Genomic DNA, 21,939 nt, shown 5'->3' with positions numbered 1-21,939 from the left:
CAGACTTTGCCAATTTATCTGATTTTCATTGTTGAAGCGGTTCCTCCACCAAATTGGTAATAAAAATCATCCTACCCGCTGTCACAAATATCTGAATTTGATTTATGTACAATATGTAAAAATTTATGTACAAATCTAATGAATCCATAGATGTCTCTATGGATTCATCTATATATGTATCTGTATATATAAAATTGAATATTTGTATGTCTGTCTCGTATAGGCTCCTAAAGCACTCAAACGATTACGATGAAACTTTCAGGATTTGTTCTATGCATGTCCGGGATGCTTACTGTGATAAAAAAACGTCTTAATAATAATATTCGTAATTACGATTTTACCGATGTGAAAGTTTGAAGCGCCATTGTGTAATCAATGAAATGTGTTCATTGGTAACCACATTACCAGTTGGTTTATGGCGACACGGCGTTGAAAAGACCTTAGTAGAGCTCCAACCATCACTTGAAACGGGAATTGCATGCCTTATTATGGCACTGCAAGGCATGCCGGGTTCAGCTAGTTAATTAATAAATTGCTAATTTCGTGTTCTTCATCCTCTCGAAATACAGCGATTTATGTAATAAAAATGCGGCAATATTTGTAATTAATTGTCTCGGAAGGCGCATTGAGATCTACCTGTTAGGTCTTCGTGGTATATATCTATGTAAAATAAAAACATACATATATTTATATAAAATTGACAAATCAAAAAGTCTATTTGAATCACTGAAGGAATATACATACATATATAGAGAGGGCTTTCAAAGAGAATCATTTTATATATTATAAGGAATTTTGTATGCTACTTTAGAATGCGGTCTACCTTTGAATCGCAGTCGATTGTTATTTTTATTTGCATCGTAGCAACGAAATGTTTATTACAATTTTTGTCTCTTCCTGCGGCGCCATAATGTTGTCGAAGCATTTCTATTGAAATATCGTCAGCGGATACATATCTCTTAAACAAATCTTCAATGAATAGAGCTAACCTCTTAACCTAACCTATCCTGACCCTTAAAGCCATAAATAGCTGTTGGCTGCTAAGATGTTTTTTTTTTTTGTGAAAATATTGATGAAATAAAACTTAAAAAAAAAGATATCTTAGCAGCCAACATCTATTTATATAAGGGTCAGGATTGGTTGGGTTAAGTTTAGTTTGGTCCTATTCATTTAAGATTAGGTTGTTAGGGTCGGTATTATTCAGTCTCAGTGTCACACGCGAGAACTGATACAGTGAGACCGTATATCAAAGTAAAAATAGATCGTATACTAAAGTAGATATGTGAAGGTAGAGACCGCATACTAAAGTAGCACCGAATTTTTATATACGGACAAATTTACAACCCGTTTATAAGACGATATGGTCGTAGAGATTTTAAAGTATCAAATTTTTCAGAAGAATTGAAACTATAGTTCCAGCTTGAAACCGAATTCCGGTTAGTTTTTCAGTATATACCGAATTTTGATTCCTTCCAAAATATGTTCTTGAGCTCTTCTTCCTATTATGCTGTACATTAACATTAAAATAATATAATACAATGATTACTAACCAATTAAATTAAATTGAAAAATAGAAAATGATCAGTAGATCAGTAGCTATTAATAAAATATATATAAGATGTATTGTGAATATAATTTCGTAATAATAAAAAGAATTTAAAAATCAAAAATAAAACTAAACGAAAGACGAAATGTGACGAGGATAAGAAAAGTCACACGTCAACATAAACAATATTAAAATTGAATAATGATAACAGAAATAATACATAAATTGGAAATCCCACGATTTGAAACATACATACATACATATATCATCATTCCGAGGCGATAACGTATCAACTGGCCTACAATCAATTATTTACTTATTGCTACCGTCGGTTAAACGCCAACAGCGTACACATTTACAAACTACCTTCTAATTGATGAATAATTACACGAATAAAAATACAAACACGCCATTTAGAAACGTCAAAGTCCATCGAATCGTGGACATTGGCATGGATTGGCAGGCGAGACGTGAAATATGTTATGAATTGTGATATACTTTGGTGAGTTCTGACGAGGAGACCCAGATGATGTCGACGAGCAGCAGGATGAAGAGGCCGAGCACGAGTCGTTGCGTTTTGGTGAGCATCGTATGGAGCAATGTGGACCGATGGCTTGGATGGCTCGGATGGCTTTGGTGGCTTTGATGGCTTCGAGGCTTCGACGCGTCGCTCATTCCGCGGGGCGTCCGCCCTCTCCACCTCGTCCAGTTGCGCGCCCATCACACCCCCACTGGGCACATCGTGGCCGTGGCCGTGGCCATGGCCGTGGCCGTGGCGGGGGCGCCCCTCGATTGCACGGCTCTGGCTCGGGCTCGCTGTCACGATACGCCTCGCCGGACACCACACACGCAACACCCCGCGCCCCGTACCACACAACGGCAACTGTCAAAACTGGCCGATTCCGTCACACACACATGCGACACTCCTAACACCGCGCAACACGGCCATTTCGAATGTCAATATTTATTTTGGGACAGTTGCGTCGTGCGCTCTTTGTACCGTTGCAGCGATGCCTTTCGTTGGAAATAATTCAATTTGATTAGAGGAGATGACAGGAAATGCTGATATTTAAAATGTAAACTAAAAATTTAGTCATATCTAACTATGTAATATATAATTTTTTTTGGGCCTCGCTGTGATTTTATTTTTTATTCATATTTTGTTTTATTTTATTTTACTTTTTCTTTCTCCTTTGTACATTTTTATATACTATTTTAATTTTGTTCAGTGTAAACAAAGAATGGGATTTATGGATTTTATTTTTGATTTTTACACTTTTGTTATTTTTTTTTCCTCTCTGAATGATGTATTATTTTCCTTTTGTTACTTTTTTTTTATTATTTTATTTTACCATGTTTTCTGCTTTTGCTTTTTTCCTTTATTTACAGTTTACTTGTTTTTATATCATGTTTTTATATATTTTTCAATTGTAGGCCATTGTGGCGCATTAAGTTCTTCCTGTAACGCCACAATGGTCCAAAACTATTAAATAAATAAATAAATAATTTGGAAAGAGATTTTGTATATATGTATGTACTAACTGTATTTATTTTTTTATTTTACATATTTTATTTTTTTTATTTTATTTTTTATTTTACATATATACCAGGAAGGCCTTACAGGTAAATCCCAATGCGCCTTCCTGGCCAATTACAAATACAAATACAGCATTTTTATTATAAGTCGTTGAATTGCGAGACACTGAAAAAACTCGCAAATTAACGAGACATCTATGAATTGTACATAAATTTTTATTGTACATCAATCAAATTTTTCAAATAGTGGTGACATAGTAGGTAGGAAGGATTTTTAGCCAATTTTTTTTTTCCGGGAACCGTTTCAACAATGAAATCAGAGAAAATTGGCAAACTCTGATAGGAAACGATCAACCTGGAGTCACAAATCCAGGTCTGACCAACAGCATACTCTGAAAAATTCATTTTCATTCAGGGATAGAACCCGGCACCTTCTTGACGGTAAGCAGAAGCTTAACGTCCGAGCTATGCTGCTGGCTGTTCAAGTATTACGTAAGCACTATAGGGGGGCGGGGGGGTCTTTGCTTTGCTTATGTATTTTTAATAACATGGGGGGTGGGGGGGGGGGGTCGAGATGGTGATTACGTCAGCAGTATTTATTTTTTTTTTACACATTGGCAACCCACACTTTGTCTATGCTTGAAAACCAAACACATATTCGGGGATTCCCACAAATAATGAATACGTTTAGGTACTCGCTTAAAAGCGAGTGGGGGAATTACCACGCGCTACTCACTTGTCAAATTTCTTCGGTCAATCTATTGTTTCGTTTCGGTACGATTGACAACAAAAAAAAAAACAGAATACATTAAAGGTCTGTTCATACCTATTCAGCACGTACCGATTTCAGCAGGTATCCGGCCGTACGAAAAGTATTCTTTGGTACATTTTGTATGGGTATATTCATACAAACCGTCACGTTTACGCCACGGCAGGCTTACAGCAGTACCCGACATTTCCTGTTCATACCTTACAGCAACATCCGTCAACGTATCGTATCCGTTTTTTTGGCCATCGTGGAAATATGCACGCGAATTACGTGCCATGAGTCTGCCGCTTTGCTGTTTTGGACCAATTATCGATAGTGACAGTTTACAGCTGTTCAATCTTTCGACATGGTTTTGGCGCAAATATTTAAAATAATTTTAAACTTTTTACGGAAATATTTAAAAAAATTTTGTCCATCATCCACAAGCTCCTTATACAGTGTCCTTATTTTATTGCTCCTTATTTAATAATATATGTATTATATAATTTATCGACTCTTAATCTGTTCAGCACATTCGCCGCTTTGGAGCAATCTGTTGTGCACATAGAAGTATAATGCATAGAATGGTCATTGTTAACAAAGTATCGTCTAAAAGCGAGCCATCGAAGATAGAGACGGAAAGTTAGAAGAGAGACAAGAGAAAGAGAGAGAGAGATGAAGTTTAGCAAACAATGAACAAACTCTGCCGCGCATTATAACAGCGGTTTATATTACAAATACCGTGCGAAGCCGGGTAATACAGCTAGTTATTTATAAAAATTATATGGTAATACAGAGTGATCAAACAAAATTAAAAAAAAGTCGGAATTTAATCTACTCTTTGAATCACTAGAGTAGCAACCGAGTCTGAAAACATGATATAACCAGCAGCGTGGTCTAGTGGTGAGTATTGTATTCTTTCGTGCAAGGTATCACGGGTTCGATTCCCACTAGGGTCTCGTTATTGGCCAGACCTTGATTTGTCGAGGTCGATCGTTTCTTATCAGAATTTGCCAATTTTTCTGATAGAAAAATTGGCAAATTCTTCGGATTTGGGGGAGGGGGAGGGAGGGGACTCATGTTGAGGGCTTTCTTGGTCTACTTCAATGACTTATAAAGTGGGATTATATATCGAAGAATGACTTTTTTTAATAAAAGACTGGGGAATAAAATTCTGTACATGAAATATAATAAATTACTCAGAAGTTCGAAAAGAAAGAGAAAACAAATTAAAGTCGGACCGATATGTAAACAGGAGATAGCGTGAATTTAAGTAATAAAATAATTATAATTGTAATTGACTTTGACCTCTAGGCTAATCTAAGACCTTCTAATTCAATAAATATACTTTTCATTCATTTTAAATCATCAATATTAGAAATTTCAATTTTGGTACTACGTCTATTTAAAATGCTTATCAAACAAATGAAATTTAATATAATTTTCAAGTGTTTCAACTTCAAATATTTTCATTGTGCAATTAATATAAATATTTTAATAAAAAGCTTGCCGAAGTATTTGATTACGCCCTTCTGAAATATGAAATATTAATTAAAAGCTGTCTCATTCTTTCGGAATTATTTGATTTTATTAATAACTGTATTATACGTATATACATATGTATATATGTACATATGTATCTACCAACGGAAACATATAATTGGTCTTTTGTAATGTAATTTATTATTTGTCTGTTTTGATTTACGACTGTTGGTTTTCCTTTTAAAATAAAATAATAAAATATAAAGAAATATACTCAATATTAATATTAAATACTAATATAATTAAAATTATGTATATTCTTAACCCTTTGAAGGCTGACGTTTTTTCTGTTGAAAGCCCGCCATGCTGAAAATTTCGCCAACATTTCCAACTAGAATTATTTAGAAACCCAATAGAAAGCAGGTATGAATAGTGTAGCTAATCCAAACAAACCCTAGATAACTACCGCCGAGGATTTCGAGTTTTGTAAAGGTGTGCTTTGACTCTCTAATATATCTCGCAACAATATAAAATAAACAAAATAAGTCTATTAATGAATGTATTTTTCCAAAACCAGTTCCATCTTCTTCATTGTTGTTAAAAAGTAACGCTTACAATCTAAATTCCAAGCAACAATATAAAATACTGGGCAGTTAGGGATTTCCATCGGGAAATTCTACTATGGTTATAAATTCAGAAATTCCGGTGTAAACTTAACATGTTCAATGCATTTTTTTTCAATGCTACCTGGAAAGGCTTAGCGGGTAGTATTCTTGTTAACTTTGTACATGCTCAAAATACAACGCCTATTGGCACTTTTCAGGCCCGTGGACTTGTTGGCAAAATGCCGATCGGCGTTGGTTAGCATTCAAAGGGTTAACTGACTGTATATTCTATTCATGTATTTACGCACTATATTATATACGTGTTTTTGTTGTCATAATTGTGTTTCCATGGAAATCGCTTCGAAAACAACGAAATACAAGCTTTAAGGTATAATACGACCGAGTTTACGTAATTCAATTTCCTCTTATTTACACCAAAAACTATCTCCGCGTTAGTTTAATAGACCTTGAAATGGATTCCGGACAAGCAATTCATCAATCCCTTAGCAACGGATTACATTACTCGACATCCTCCAGAAGATCCTCAACAATCAAGGGTTCGTTGTACATATGCAAATGTATCGATTTTACTTACATATACACAGCAAAGTCACTGTACATACGAAGAAAATTAAATACACATGTGTACCTATACATTATAAGGATTTAAGTAGTCTCTGACAATGTTTTTTGATATTATTACAGATTCCGTCGCGCTAGCACCGATGGAGAGCCAAAATTGGCTAATGCACATGTATTATACGAGAGGTCAAACTGACAAAGCAAAATTAATTATACAAGCGGAATTAGATCGAAGTCGGAATCGAAACGAATACGCTCACTTCTTGTTGGTAAGTTAAAAAATTGTATACCAGAGGAATGTTATAATAATATAAGTGGCTTTAGGCGTTATATTGTTGTCAAGTGACGATTGTCCACAGACAATCCTAAATAATTTTAGCATCAGTCGTATTTGATGCTTGGTGGTCGACGTATGTCCGATAAAAACTTCTCTGGGCGAGGGCAATGGGCAAGTGCATCGTTAAAAATTGCACAATGCATTCAAAAACACACAATATACAACATGGGATACATTTTTATAAGTAAATTGATCATTTATGTAACATATTATTCTATTAACATCGTAGTTTCACAGTTTTTAAAAGTGTCATGGCGATCGCCCGCATTCTACATAACATTTCAGGGGTGGCACCAGAGAAATGTAAAAATTATTTTTAAATAAATGTAAAAACATTTCTCTTGGTGGCGCCGAATACTCAATTATATTAATAACCAATTATTTAAGTTTAATTAATATAAACATCGTTCATTTTATATTATACATATTTTTGTTGAAATTATACATTACACGTTAATTTAAGAGTTCCCAAGGACAGGCAAATACAAAAAAGTGGATAAAAATAATCCGCCAACTGAGAAAAGAAACGGATTGGCCACCAACGCCCAACACCATCATATACTCAAATTGTAAATAAATCTATATCAAAATAAAACTTTAACTTCTGCAGTGAATATGTGATGACCCTGATTTTATTCCGTGCGTTTTAGCGTATTTATGGAGATGAACATCAAAATATTGAAACAAATTATTTATTCGAAATGGCGTTTCTATTATTATAACATTTCGGTGTTTCTATTATTATAACAGCTCGGTGGTTGCGTTAATGCTATCCACAGAGAGGTCCTGAGTTCGAGTCCTTGTTTGACCTCGATTTAAGAGAAATTATTTGGAGTATTTCTGCAGTGCTGCTGGTCAGACTCGGATATTTATAACTCCAAGTCAATCTTTCCTATCAGAATTTGCCGATTTATCTGATTTCATTTTTAAAATTGGCAACTAACCTATCAACTATTTATCACTACTATTTGAATATAGTTTCACAATTTACATACACGTTTAATATCATAAATATATAGGTTTTTGAGCTCTTTTTCCTATTATGCTGTACATTAACATTAGAATAATATAATACTTTAATTGATAACAAAAATAAAATAAAATTGTAAAATAGAAAATGATCAGTAGATCAATAGATATTTAAATAGATATAAGATTCATTGAGAACATAATTTAGTAATAATAAAAAACATTTAAAAATCAAATGATAAATATAAATTTAAATGAAATTGAATCAATGATAATTATAAAATGATCCGTAGATGAATCGCTTTTTGAGGAATAGCTTCATTGTAAAATTAAATAAGAAATTCGATACACACTCAGGTCTCTTTTTATGCTATTTTGAAGTTTTGCGGTTTATATTTAATATAAATTCTCAAAATAAAGATAGATAATTTCGGATGTTATTATCATAAGGTTGCACCGTTGTTATATTTGTAAAGAAATCGGTTATTTCCCGCGTTTTGTCGTAAGGCGACGTTGTCATGTCATGTGTCCGTATCGGTGTTGAGGAAGGTTGAGTAAGCCCAACCGGCCTTGTTTTATGCATACTCGGGCCACGGCCAGTACAACGTGGACCAAGCCAGGCGAGGATGAGTATTCCTGAGTGATAACGCCTTTCTTTCCAAACTTTAATAGCCAAAGCCATTGGAACACATACCTACTTTTTCATAAAAAAATATGGAACGTATCCCTACTTTTTCTACGTGTATGTAAATTATGTTCACAATACATCTTATATCTATGTATTTTAACAGCTACTGATCTACAGATCATTTTCTATTTTACAATTTTAATTTAATTTTGTTAGTAATCATAGTATTGTTGCGTAGGGGTGGGTGGAGGATCCAAGTAAAAGGCCGAAGTCGTTTCACAGCGTTTATTGATGATTAAGGAGATACACGCAATGGCAGTGCTCAGTCCAGAATGACATGATATCGCATACGCACCGTCTTATAAAGGGTAGATCTCTCAGGACGTCTAATCTGTTGAGCTGTTGTATAGTCACGTATTCGGATATGTATTTCCATGACATTGGGTCTCCCCGTACCGATTCTGAGAAAGGACTAATAACGGTCATTGTTTAGCCTAAATGCACTTAGAGTCCAGATATATATCTACTCTCTTCCATTTGGGCCTCGCTGTGATTTTATTTTTTATTCATATTTTGTTTTATTTTATTTTACCTTTTCTTTCTCCTTTGTACATTTTTATATACTATTTTAATTTTGTTCAGTGTTAACAAAGAATGGGATTTATGGATTTTATTTTTGATTTTTACACTTTTGTTATTTTTTTTTCCTCTCTGAATGATGTATTATTTTCCTTTTGTTACTTTTTTTATTATTTTATTTTACCATGTGCTCTGCTTTTGCTTTTTTCCTTTATTTACAGTTTACTTGTTTTTATATCATGTTTTTATATATTTTTCAATTGTAGGCAATTGTGGCGCATTAGGTTCTTCCTGTAATGCTACAATGGTCCAAAACTATTAAATAAATAAATAAATAATCCTGGAAGTAAGTGCAAGCACTTAGTTAATCCGATAACAGATATCCATTGGTCTAAGTGCAAGCACTTAGTTAATCCGTTAACAGATAACCCTTGAACGGTCACATAGTCTCTGGGATTCTATTAGCTTAACCCGCGGCGTACGTATTATATTATTTTAATGTTAATGTACAGCATAATAGGAATAAGAGCTCAAAAACCTATTTATGTACAATTATTATAAATGCTCATAATACATCTAATACATAATATTAATCAAAGACTCTCTAAAGTCGACGATCTAAAGCAGACTTAAATTTCTTATGTGTAAAACGCAACAGGTTTGTCTCCTTACATACATCTACTGATATTTATTTTATCTGTATTTTTAATATGAAGTGATTGTTTTGAAGGTTATTATATATATATTAAATAAGATACTTGTCAAAAGGGCTGTGTAAACCAATGGATAGAATTTACATTGATGTATGTATGTATTTCATGTATGAAATTTCACTGCAAACATTATAATTTAAAACAAATATTAGACTTCGAAATTGAACTTTCTTTCGCTTCCTCTTTTTACCATTAAATTTAGAGAGAAAAAAATAAAAGCTCTATTTATTGTAACGGGAGATGTCTGCTCGAAATAAAACGTAGATATAACGTGATTAACTCCTCAGATTTCAAACGAACTTTTCTCGCTGAAAATATACATATGCAGGTAAAATATAAGCATTGAAATTGCATAAAATGAAACTTATTGTCATGCAATCCTCCATAAAGCAATCTCGCATAGTCCGTAGACGACACGGAAATTTAATTTAATTTTTCCCCTTATATATAGAGAGTATGAAAATAGCAATTTTCGGAAACAAAGGATATTTATTAGGTATTAATTACATAAATTGTCAGAAGACAACACTGAAAATCTCCTGGGTATAAATCGACAATCGCTCGCTCGGTTTATACACCACTTACGGTCTCGTATTAAATTAGCGATATTGATATCGTCGATGGCAGGAAGCTTTCGATGGATTATTATAATTATAATCGAAGATGTTTGTGCATCACGCTCGCGTGTAATATCCAAGTTGGCGAATGTCGATGTGTGTAAAATTCGCGATGAAGTGGGTCATGCGTAAATTGAGGTTTACTTCCGCTCCAAATGTGTAATGTAATCGTTTGATTAATGTTTACTTTAATGGTATTAAATGTTGAATGTCACAGCCTCTTAATTTGTATCGATTGTGTAATATATAATATGATTTAATAGGGTACGATTTATTGCGACGAAAACAAGTTGAACGAATCCTTGGAGGAATTTCAGGCGTGCAATCTTTTGAATCCATCAAATATTGAAAATATCAAGCAGATAGGAATTTGTTTGTGAGAATATTTTTTTATTTAATATATTTTTCGGTACACATAAGATAATTTTGAACTGTGATTATTAATTGTTCGTTTAAGATTTCGTCAAAAGCGTTATAAACTCGCTTTAGATGCTTTCATGGAAGCTGAAAATATGTCTAAAAGGCTCGACTGGGAAATACATTATTGGATAGGTAAGCTTTTTTATATGCATATACATATATTATAATATATTTATTACAGCATGATAGACTAGTGGTTAGAACATAATGACAAAGTGGTCACGGGTTCAAATCCCACTGGTTTCTGCTGACCAGACCTTGGATTTGTGACTCCAGGTCCATCGTTTCCTATCAGAGTTTGCCAATTTATCTGATTTTCATTCAAACGGTGCCAAAAAACCGACAACCTTACCCATTTTCTTGCAAAACTCGAGTTTTCAGCAATCTATGTAGAATTTCTCTGAATTGTAGAAAATACTGACCATAAATGTCGCTGTGGGTGTTGATATTTTTATTTATTTATTTTTTACATATATACCGGGAAGGCCTTACAGGTAAACCCCAATGCGCCTTCCTAGCCAATTACAAACAATACAGCATTTTTATTATACAAGTTGCTGAATTAAGAGACACTGAAAACTTACAAATTAACGAGACATTTATGAATTGTACATAAATTTTATTGTACATTAATCATACTCAAATAGTGGTGACATAGTAAGTAGGAAGGATTTTTAGCCAATTTTTAATCGGGAACCGTTTTAATAATGAAATCAGAGAAAATTGGCAAACTCTGATAGGAAACGACCGACCTGGAGTCACAAATATCCAGCACCACTACAGATATACTCAGAAAAATTCTTTTCAATCGAGGTCAGCTCATGGGATCGAACCCGGCGCCTCTCAACGCTAAGCAGAAGCTTAACGACCGAGCTAATGTATATCTTACCTGTTAGGCCTTCCTGGTACATGTATATATATATATTTTTTTTATTTTATTTTTTTTTTTTTTTTTTTTTTTTTTTTTTTTTTTTTTTTTATTTTTTTTATTTTTTTTACATATATACCAGGAAGGCCTTACAGGTAAATCCCAATGCGCCTTCCTGGCCAATTACAAATACAAATGCAGCATTTTTATTATAAGTCGTTGAATTGCGAGACACTGAAAAAACTCGCAAATTAACGAGACATCTATGAATTGTACATAAATTTTTATTGTACATCAATCAAATTTCAAATAGTGGTGACATAGTAGGTAGGAAGGATTTTTAGCCAATTTTTTTTCCGGGAACCGTTTCAACAATGAAATCAGAGAAAATTGGCAAACTCTGATAGGAAACGATCAACCTGGAGTCACAAATCCAGGTCTGACCAACAGCATACTCTGAAAAATTCATTTTCATTCAGGGATTGAACCCGGCACCTTCTTGACGGTAAGCAGAAGCTTAACGTCCGAGCTATGCTGCTGGCTTATATATATATATATATATATATATATATATATATATATATTTAGTTTTTCCGACTGAGCGATAATACTGGTTCAACTTTTGCGACATTCCGTCAAAATCATCTGATAACAAACTTCCATTATAGAGTTTCTAGTACGATGAACTATTATAAGTTTATAATAAGTATTGCCTAGAATGATATAAAAAAAATATATATACAAAAACGATATATATATATATATATATATATATATATATATATATATATATATATATATATATATATATATATATATATATATATATATATATATATATATATATATTCTATATATATCGTTTTTGTATATATATTTTTTGTATATCATTCTAGGCAATACTTATTATAAACTTATAATAGTTCATCGTACTAGAAACTCTATAATGGAAGTTTGTTATCAGATGATTTTGACGGAATGTCGCAAAAGTTGAACCAGTATTATCGCTCAGTCGGAAAAACTTTTTATAGCTGAAAATAATAAATCCAACTTTTAATACTTTTCGGATTCATGAATAGAAATGCGTAATATAATGTTCTATTATATTACGCATTTCTTTATATTTATTGCGTAATGAAAAGTCTTTCTTTGTGGTTTGAGATTCATTTTTTTATATGAAATTTAACGGAATTAAGTATACAAAAAAATTGTGCAACAGTTTTATATTATATACCGAGTCGTCTTATTTCATTTGGTGGTAGATTTTTTGGGTATAAGTGAAGCTCGAAATATTTTTTTAATCCCTCGTGAGACATTTGATTTTGGTCTGAGGCGACAAATAAGGTTCTCTTCAGATGCTAAAATTGCTCTTTATTGCGAATTCAACACCATTAAGTGTCGTGAAGTACATAGTTGTTATCGATGAAAACATTTATTTTTCTCCAAACGAACTATTCAAGCCTCGAAAATCCTCGACGGCGCTCAAAGTCGGCTATTCGTTGATTCTTCGGATGAATTATATAATAAATAATAATTGGCTCATTTGTACGATGAAATAAAATAATTAATAACGTTTCAGCTGAGTGTTTGGCTTGTTTGGGAGGACGAGAAGCCGCCTTGCAATGGTCCAGAAGAGCTGCCAGAGCAGGGAAGCAATTGAAAGCTTGCAGACAATTAGGAAAGCTTTTGATGCATAAAGAAGACTTGGCCGGAGCAGTGGAAGCCTATAATGTAGCTTTAGAGTAATTCGTTTTTGATTATATACAAAATGGCAAAGAGCTGACTGAAATATTTTATTATAGTTCTCGTAGATGAGGATTGAGGGTTTTTTTGTTATATGATAAACAAAACGTTGCTCAAAGTAAATTACTGCTATGTAGTTTATTTGGCTAATGAAATTTATTGCTGATTGAATTAACATTAATTTGATGTATAATATAATATCAATGTGTTGGCATGATGATCGTTGTAAGCATCCGTCAACCGGAAGTTTACTCTTGTTCGATTTTTCTTCCACTATTTTTTCCGACCCCTTAAACATGTGTGATAAGTGTAATTTAGTAGTGAGCACAACATTTTGAAAGGTCAAAAATGAGCTGATAAGGTTTTAGTCAGAATTCGTAAACCGGAAGTAGTATTTTTTTTTAAAACGATATTACATTATTTTATTTTGACCTTTTAAATTATTTTAATCTTCTTGATATTTATTGTGTATAATACTGATAGTGATTTTAAGTGATAAAAAAAAATTGAGCTTGAATTGAAAGTAGAACTTTTGTCTTGTGTAAGGCTTCCAATCCCGGGATCCCGGTGTTTTCCGGTACCGTGAATCCCGGTGCTGAAACTAGTCTGAATACCGGGATTACGGTGCTGGCAAAATTTCTTTAAAAATATTTTTTTTACAAAAATAACAAAGAAAAAACAGAAAACAACATTATATAATTGATTTTTTTGATTTTTAAATGCTTTTTATTATTACGAAATTATGTTCACAATACATCTTATATCTATTTTAATAGCTACTGATCTACTGATCATTTTCTATTTTACAATTTTAATTTAATTTGGTTAGTAATCACAGTATTGTATTATTCTAATGTTAATCTAAAGCATAATAAGAAAAAGAGCTCAAAAACCTATTCACAATCCTTATAAATGTTCATAATACATCTAATACATAATATTAATTAAAGACTCTCTAAAGTCGATGACCTAAAGTAGATTGTGTTTAGGTAATCTGTGTTTATACCTGAAGGGTATAGACATTTTGTTGTAATCACCGAGACTCCTCACAAGTGTGTTAGTATGGTTATTAGTGATTCTGTCATAGAATCTACTGGTTAGTTTGTTAGTAGTGTCTGTAACAAACGGAATATTATATATATGGCATGCAGTTTTTTCATATATGGGTGTATTATAAATTATTTTTAGGGATTTATTTTGTATTACTTGGAGTTTGGAAAGGTTAGTATTCGAGGCGTTATTCCATACAGGTGATGCATAGGTTAATAATGGTAATATGAGCGCGCGATATAATTTTATTTTATTTAGCGTTGATAAAGAACTATGGCGATTAAATATTGGATATATTGAGGATATACCCCGCATCGCCTTGCATTTCGCTGCCTCAATGTGAGGTGCCCATCTCATTCTTTTATCAAACGTTACTCCTAAATATTTTATTACTGACTGCCATTTCAGACATTATATAATGAAAAATGGTGGGATGAGCAATGACAGTCATAGTCCATTTGCTTTCTCTGACTCGTTTTGACGCCAGCTTGCCGTCCCCACGAAATTGTATCAATGGCCTGTATTTTGTCGCAAATTTTGTGCTCAACTGCAATGATATTTGTAGCATATTTTGACTGATTCGAACTCAGAATCGATCACTGATCACGTTTTCACGTGTATCTTTATGTCTGTGTGAATGTCTGTATGTGTGTCTGTATGTCAGTGTATTTTGGGGATTTTTTGAACACCGTTCGTCCTATCGAACTGAAACTTAGTATCGGTTACTGAAATTATTATCGATACGACGTAATTTTTATTCAAATTTGAAAGTTGACCGGAAATGGTACCTCCCATTATACATAGGTGTTCTCTTTTTACTAGCCTCTTTTCAGCTTGCTTTCGATTTTTTCGTTTCACAATATTTGGGTTCTTATCCATATTCTTTTGTTTCAATGAATAATTACTAGACGGTATAAACTATTTGTAAAAAACGAATCAATGAAGGATGTATTTTATTTAATCTTAGAAATCTAGAAATGGAAGCGAACCGAAAATTTAAAGAATGTAGTCAAACTTTCAAAACAAGAACGCCAATATGAGGAGTATTTTTTGCGTGAAACATCGGGAGATTTTGCAAAATTGCAATTGAATGGTTTTGAAATATGAAAATATGCAAGTGTTGCGTAGGGGTGGGTGGAGGATCCAAGTAAAAGGCCAACAGTCGTCTCACAGCATTTATTGATGATTAAGGAGATACACGTATTGCCAGTGTTCAGTCCAGAATGACATGATATCGCCTACGTACCGCCTTATAAGGGGTAGATCTCTCAGGACGTCTAATCTGTTTACCTACTGTATAGTCACGTATTTGGATATGTATTCCCACGGTATGAGAAGTGCAATCATTGTTTAGCTTTCATGCACTTAGCTTGTCGCTAATCCTTAAAACCACTTACCCCGGTCACATGGTCTCTCAGGACGCTACCCGGCCTAATCCGATCGCAATTACTCGGCGCTGTTTAGTATACGTTACACAAGTAAACATTTTTTCCTTTTTTTTTGTTATACATTTGGTTTCCCGGTGCTGAAGTAATCTTCCGGGATTGGAAGCACTAGTCTTGTGTAAGTTTCCATACATTTGCGCTCAATTTGTATTGAAAATGTTGTTATAGCTGTTAGTATTTCATAATGCTGCCGGCATGTGTGAATGTGTCTGTACGGTTCAATATCAATGTTTTTTTAACGAACCGGAACGAAAAAAATAATGGTTCGGGTCCCTGCTAAAAAGGTTAAGGTTACTACATATGTAGATGCTACCAAACATTTAATATGTGTGATACAATTTCGAAAATGGGCTCCTAAGGGGCGTTTCAAATGAGTTTAGCAAGCATTGATTTAGTATTTTTAATCGATTTGCAGGAGTGCACCTGATAATGTAGATTTGCTGACTTCTCTGGGATTATTACATGCTCGTTTGGGTCAGCAGCAGCTCGCCGTAGAAAGATTGGGATCAGCTCTGGCACTTGGTCCACCGCAAGCGGCAGCTCTGCTACCTCTCGCCGCAATCATACAGGTGTTTGAATAATATATTCCAACGTGGAAAATTGTGAGAAAATTCTCGGTGTGGACTGTTTGGAGGACTCTCGAGAATACCTCACCCCGTCTCCGTTGCAAATGTGAAAGGACGTGCCAATAAAAAAGGAATAGTTTGAGTGGTCGCTCGTAAAGCTGTGTGAATTTCCATGAATGAGAAAAATATGCTATTCCTACGTACATATGTACATACATATGTATGTATGTGAGTACACTTTGTAAGAAGTGCATTTACTTCTTATATGTATGTATGATATAACTTATACATTTGAAAGATTCGAGATAAATTCGGCGTCTGGAGGTTTCACCCTCTTTTATTGTCTAGTCGCAACGTCCTTTATCTTTACAGTGTATCACTTTGAATTGGTCATACGCTTTTACGGTATTATTTTGTGTTTTTATATATTTTTTTCGTTTCATTTTATCGTTTCAGAGCCATGGAGATTACGACGTGGCTCTCTCTAGGTACAAAATAGCAGCTCAACAGACTCCAGACTGTGCCGCGCTTTGGAACAACATCGGAATGTGCTTTTTTGGAAAACAAAAACTAGTAGCGGTGAGTTTTATCGCTGAGTGATTAAAAGTTATTTCTACTCTAAATGCTCCGCTTTAATTACTAGCTGTTTCCAAAATTGAAAAATTCAACTTGAAAGCTTTGTCTGGGTATAAAACTCTCTCGCGAAGTAACGTATAGATATGCATATACATATATATACTGGCGAAATCACACAGGGAAGAGCGGCACGTCGTGTGCTTGGCTCCCCGCTGTGGGGGTTCTCCTACATTTCATAATATAAAATACCTAGGAATTCACATAGAGTCGAGACTGAATTTTAAGGTACATGCTGAATACATAAAAAAAAAAAATGCTAGAAAAGTGTCTTATTAATTTATTTATTTTTTACATATATACCAGGTAAACCCCAATGCGCCTTCCTGGCCAATTACAAACAATGCAGCATTTTTATTACACAAGTCGTTGAATTACGACACACTGAAAACTCGCAAAATTAACGAGACATCTATGAATTGTACATCAATCAATCTGACCTGCTAATCTTTAATACTGCAGGTCACACTTGGATATTTGTGATTCCAAGTCGATCATTTCCTATCAGACTTTGCCAATTTATCTGATTTTCATTGTTGAAACGGTTCCTCCATCAAATTGGCAAGAATCATTCTACTCACTTGTCACCAACATCTGAATTTGATTTATGTACAATATGTAAAAATTTATGTACAAGTCTAAATCCATAGATGTCTCTATGGATTAATTATTTAGTTGATTAATTGTTAATTTCATGTCCTTGAGCCTCTTGTAATATAGCGATTTATGCAATAAAATGTTTGTAATTAATTGTTTAGGTAGGTGCATTGGGGTCTACCTGTTAGGCCTTCCTGATATATATCTATGTAAAATAAAAATAAAATACATATGTACTTTCAGGCTATAAGTTGTTTGAAGAGGGCTACAGCTTTGAGTCCATCGAGTACCAAAGTACTTCACAACTTGGGTCTGGTTCATTTGGTTTCCCATCAATATGCATCTGCTTTTCAATTCTTGTGCGCTGCATTGAACCTGAAATCTGATTGTGGTGCAACGTTCATGTTGATGGCAGGTGAGAAGCTATTTAATATATTCCTCACATTTGATTTAATAAACAGACGAGTTATAATTCTATTACATAAATATACAGTTGACGACATTATTGAAACTGAAATATATTTTATAATAACTAACAATATTTAGTTAGGAAAAAATTTATTCGGTAATTGGAAATAAAAAACGGATGAAGGAGTTTGCATATAAATTCGAAATCATATTCAAATTCAACCAGTAGCATATACTTGTGGTTAGCATATGATGCTTTCGAACATAGTGGTCACGGGTTCAAGCCTACCGGTTGCTGCTGGCCAGATCATGGCTATGTGATTCCTGGTCGATCGTTTCCTATCAGAGTTTGCCAATTTATCTGATTTTCATTGAAACGGTTCCTACAAATCGGCAACCTTACCCATTTTCTTGCAAATCTCGAGTTTTCAGCAATCTATGTAGAATTTCGCTGTGGGTGTTAATTGATATTTTTATTTATTTATTTATTTTTATTACATATTATACCAGGAAGGCCTTACAGGTAAGCCCCAATGTGCTGCTGGCCAGACCATGGTTATGTTATTCCAGATCGATCGTTTCCTATCAGAGTTTGTCAATTTATCTGATTTTCATTGAACGGGTTCCTACAAATTGGCAACATTTACTCATTTCTCGCAAATTTCGAGTTTTAAGCATCTCTAATTTCACTGATTTGCATAAAAATGCTGCAAATTTGACCACAGGTGTCTATGTGGATGTTAATTAATATTTGCCTTGTATAATACTTACAAATACCATTGATGTCGTGTTAAAAAAATGTAACTTTAATAAATGTTTGACCACAAAAGTGATGGTATGATGGTTTTGCCAATTTGATGAGCAACCCTTTCAATAATAAATTGGCAAATTTTGATCGGAAACGTTCAGCTTGGAGCTACAAATATCCAAGTCTGACCAGCAGCACTGCAGAAATACTCCAAATAAGTTCTCTTCAATTGAGGTCAACCCAGGGCATGAACCCGAGAACCTCTTGGTGGTTAGCATCAATGCAACCACCGAGCTATACCGCTGGCTAATATGGATTATAAACCATTATATTTGAAAGTGGCATAAGGCATTTGGCAAATCATTAAATATGATGTTTTCCATTTAACAATATTTAAAAATATTGTTGGCCTGTAATACGTTCATTCTGCTATTCCGAGATTATGGACATATCGAATTATAAGAAGTGATAATTGTTGAATTAAGTCAAACAGAAATAATGTTTTTGGAATTGAAAATTGGACTTTCGCCACTTTCAAATATAACGGCTCATACATTGGAATACACACTTGCATTATAATGTAATTGGAATAATGAAGGGTTACAGTAATATATTGATGGGTTATGAATTAAGATCTTATTTATTATATGTATGTATGTAAACGGACTATCTTTCAAATTATTTGCCAATAGTATGACTTGGGAGTTGCGTTTATGTTAAGCACCGAGAGGTTACCGAGTTTGATTCCATGCTAATCTTTAATGCTGCTGGTAAGACTTGGATATTTTTGACTTCAAGTCGATCTTTTCCTATCAGAGTTTGCCAATTTATCTGATTTCATTGTTGAAACGGTTCCTCCATCAAATTGGCAAAACCATCCCACCCACATTGTCACCAATATCTGAATTTGATTTATATACAATATGTAAACATTAATGTAGAAATCCAAATCTATAGATGTCTCTATGGATTAATTCATGAATTAATTGATAGTCAATTTATTGGTCTTCGGCATCTCGAAATTCAGCATTGTTTGATAATTGGCTAGGAAGGCACATTGGGGTTAAAAAAAGCCTGAAAGTACAGCCTTCCTGGTAAAGCCTTCCTGTAAAGCCATCTGTAATACCTTCCTGGTTAAAAAAATTAAAAGTTCAATATCATCCGCGATATATTTTTAAAGTTGATTCAATTTATCGTCCGTAAAAGTAGTGTTTATTTTTTAATTAAAAAAATGTTTTATTAAATCTATGTTGGTTTATAAGGAGTGAAAAATACATAATGTGCTTTAACCTTTCCACCGCGTACGACTACTATACATGTCCTAGCGAACATGCCCTCAGCGCGTGAGACACTCATAGATGTCTTGGAAGTTCCAACCTGTATAAGAGCCGTCTATTGTGTTAAAATTTTATAACTTGGTTGAAAATATTACTAAATGTATACTTTACCAAATTCAATAGATGGCAGTAGTCAAAAAAATTCAATATAAGCTAAAATAATTTATAAAATATTACAACCTATATTTATAGTCGAAAACGCGATAGCAAAATCCGCAAAAAAGCAGCCGCGCACAGGGCATGTTCGCTAAATTTGGTGACGCGGGCAAAGGGTTAAGGCTATTATGAAACTTTGTTTGAAATTCGTCGTTTTATGCTGCCACACTTTTACTGCGAACTTCATGAAACGTCTGCGAAATTCACTCATTTATGTTCGATATATTGTTTTCAGTAACTTTAAGTCATTTAGAAGACTATGCCAATTCAGTGAAAGCTTTCGAAAAATCCATAGCATTGGCGCCAGACGATATAACAATACGTTTAAATTATGTGAATTTCTTCGTGTCCCAAAACGAAACAGACCTCGCAAAGTATCACTTGAACGTTGCGGAAGACTTGGCGAAGAAAATACAAAATCTAGACAAAGAAGTGAGTATAAAAATTGATTAAACAATGGTACCTACATTATTGCAGCTTCGGTCGATTATATGTGTATTCGATTTTCGGTCTGTAAGCACGTAGACGCCATTGTCAGGACGAGAGACATAATCAACTCCAGAATCGGTCCCAAAACTTCGAATGCCTCTCGATCAGATAACGAACCGATTTACCAAACTATCGACGAAGCGATGGCGACTTCAAAGAGTGCTGATGATGTTGAAGATGGCGACAGGACGACTCCTCAGCTGGATCCGGACGAAGTCTAGGAAATACGTAAGCTGATTTTCAGATAGCTTCAAAGCCTTCTGAATGCTGACATATGTATATAATTACTTTATTTTTCCTTTGTAAAGTCTCACCTTGAATTTGCCTCAATTATCTGGTCACCTTTTTATTTATCCCATATTAATTGTATTGAGAAAGTTCAACTTAAATTTATTAAATCCTTACGCTACCTTTTTCCTACCTATACCCATTCTACTGTTTCCGACATTTTAAAAATCCTTTCTTTTGACAATCTTTCTGTCAGGTGACGACATACTGATGCTATATTCTTCTTTAAGCTCATAAATGGTTTCCTTGATTGTTCTGATTTACTGAATAAGGTTAATTTCAGAATCCCAGTTCGGTACTCAAGACGCGTTGCACTCTTTTCACTTGATCCTTTCAATACTAATTCCCAAAAATATTTTTATCTGCAGCGCGTTTATCGTATGTTTAACGGAGAGCTGAATGAGGTTGATCTATTTGGTATTTCCCTACATCAATTCAGGTCTAACATCAAGAGAATCTTGTCCGATTGATCCATTTCTTCTCCTATTCTATTTTTCCAATATTTCCAATATTTTTATACTTTAGTTTAGTTATGTAATGTGCTATTTAATTCATATTATAGCTTTCATTATTTTCCTTTTCATTTGCTTATTTTGTATTTACCTTTTTCATTTGTTTTATATTTGTAAATTTCAATTTCCTCTTATATTCTATTTTATTACCTTTTCCAAATATTTTAATACTATAGTTTGATTATGCAATGTTCTACATATTTTGTCATGCCTTTATTCTTTACTTTTTAATTTGTTTTCCTTATATTTATCTTTTTCATTTTTGTAAAAATCTATTATTGGACTCGGATGTTACATATATTATTTATTTACTATTTGTTTTTTTATACATATCTAT

At 33.6% G+C, this 21,939-nt stretch overlaps 2 protein-coding genes across 3 annotated transcripts in view; one reads left to right on the top strand and one right to left on the bottom strand.

Annotated features, from left to right (window-relative positions):
* LOC143916089 (solute carrier family 35 member F5) overlaps positions 1–2,498 on the bottom strand; it is a 17,119-nt gene extending 14,621 nt beyond the window's left edge. The window contains exon 1 of one of the 2 annotated variants that reach the window (XM_077436986.1): positions 2,045–2,498. In XM_077436986.1, the coding sequence (XP_077293112.1) occupies positions 2,045–2,221 (177 nt within the window). In that variant the 5' untranslated portion in view covers positions 2,222–2,498. The remainder of the gene's footprint in view (positions 1–2,044) is intronic. The other variant, XM_077436987.1, reaches the window with a different exon arrangement.
* A 3,891-nt stretch (positions 2,499–6,389) lies between these two features.
* Positions 6,390–21,085, top strand: BBS4 (Bardet-Biedl syndrome 4). Its single transcript, XM_077436762.1, has 10 exons — positions 6,390–6,474; positions 6,623–6,768; positions 10,606–10,718; positions 10,800–10,894; positions 13,210–13,372; positions 16,284–16,437; positions 16,891–17,013; positions 17,908–18,079; positions 20,549–20,745; positions 20,832–21,085. The coding sequence occupies exons 1-10, from the start codon at positions 6,390–6,392 to the stop codon at positions 21,021–21,023; spliced, it is 1,440 nt and encodes a 479-aa protein (XP_077292888.1). The 3' UTR covers positions 21,024–21,085.
* Positions 21,086–21,939: the final 854 nt, after the last annotated feature.

This window comes from Arctopsyche grandis, chromosome 8 (genome assembly GCF_051622035.1).
Source record: "Arctopsyche grandis isolate Sample6627 chromosome 8, ASM5162203v2, whole genome shotgun sequence".
Classification (NCBI taxonomy): Eukaryota; Metazoa; Arthropoda; class Insecta; order Trichoptera; family Hydropsychidae; genus Arctopsyche; species Arctopsyche grandis.
Note: the sequence above shows the minus strand (reverse complement) of the source record. Positions and strands in the feature narration are given on the sequence as shown.

Excerpts from the sequence above, each read along its gene's own strand:
- BBS4 (XM_077436762.1), top strand. The coding sequence starts at position 6,390 with ATGGATTCCGGACAAGCAATTCATCAATCCCTTAGCAACGGATTACAT. Across the intron at positions 6,475-6,622 it reads AAGATCCTCAACAATCAAGG|ATTCCGTCGCGCTAGCACCG; the intron begins GTTCGTTGTACA and ends ATATTATTACAG. Across the intron at positions 16,438-16,890 it reads CTCTCGCCGCAATCATACAG|AGCCATGGAGATTACGACGT; the intron begins GTGTTTGAATAA and ends TTATCGTTTCAG.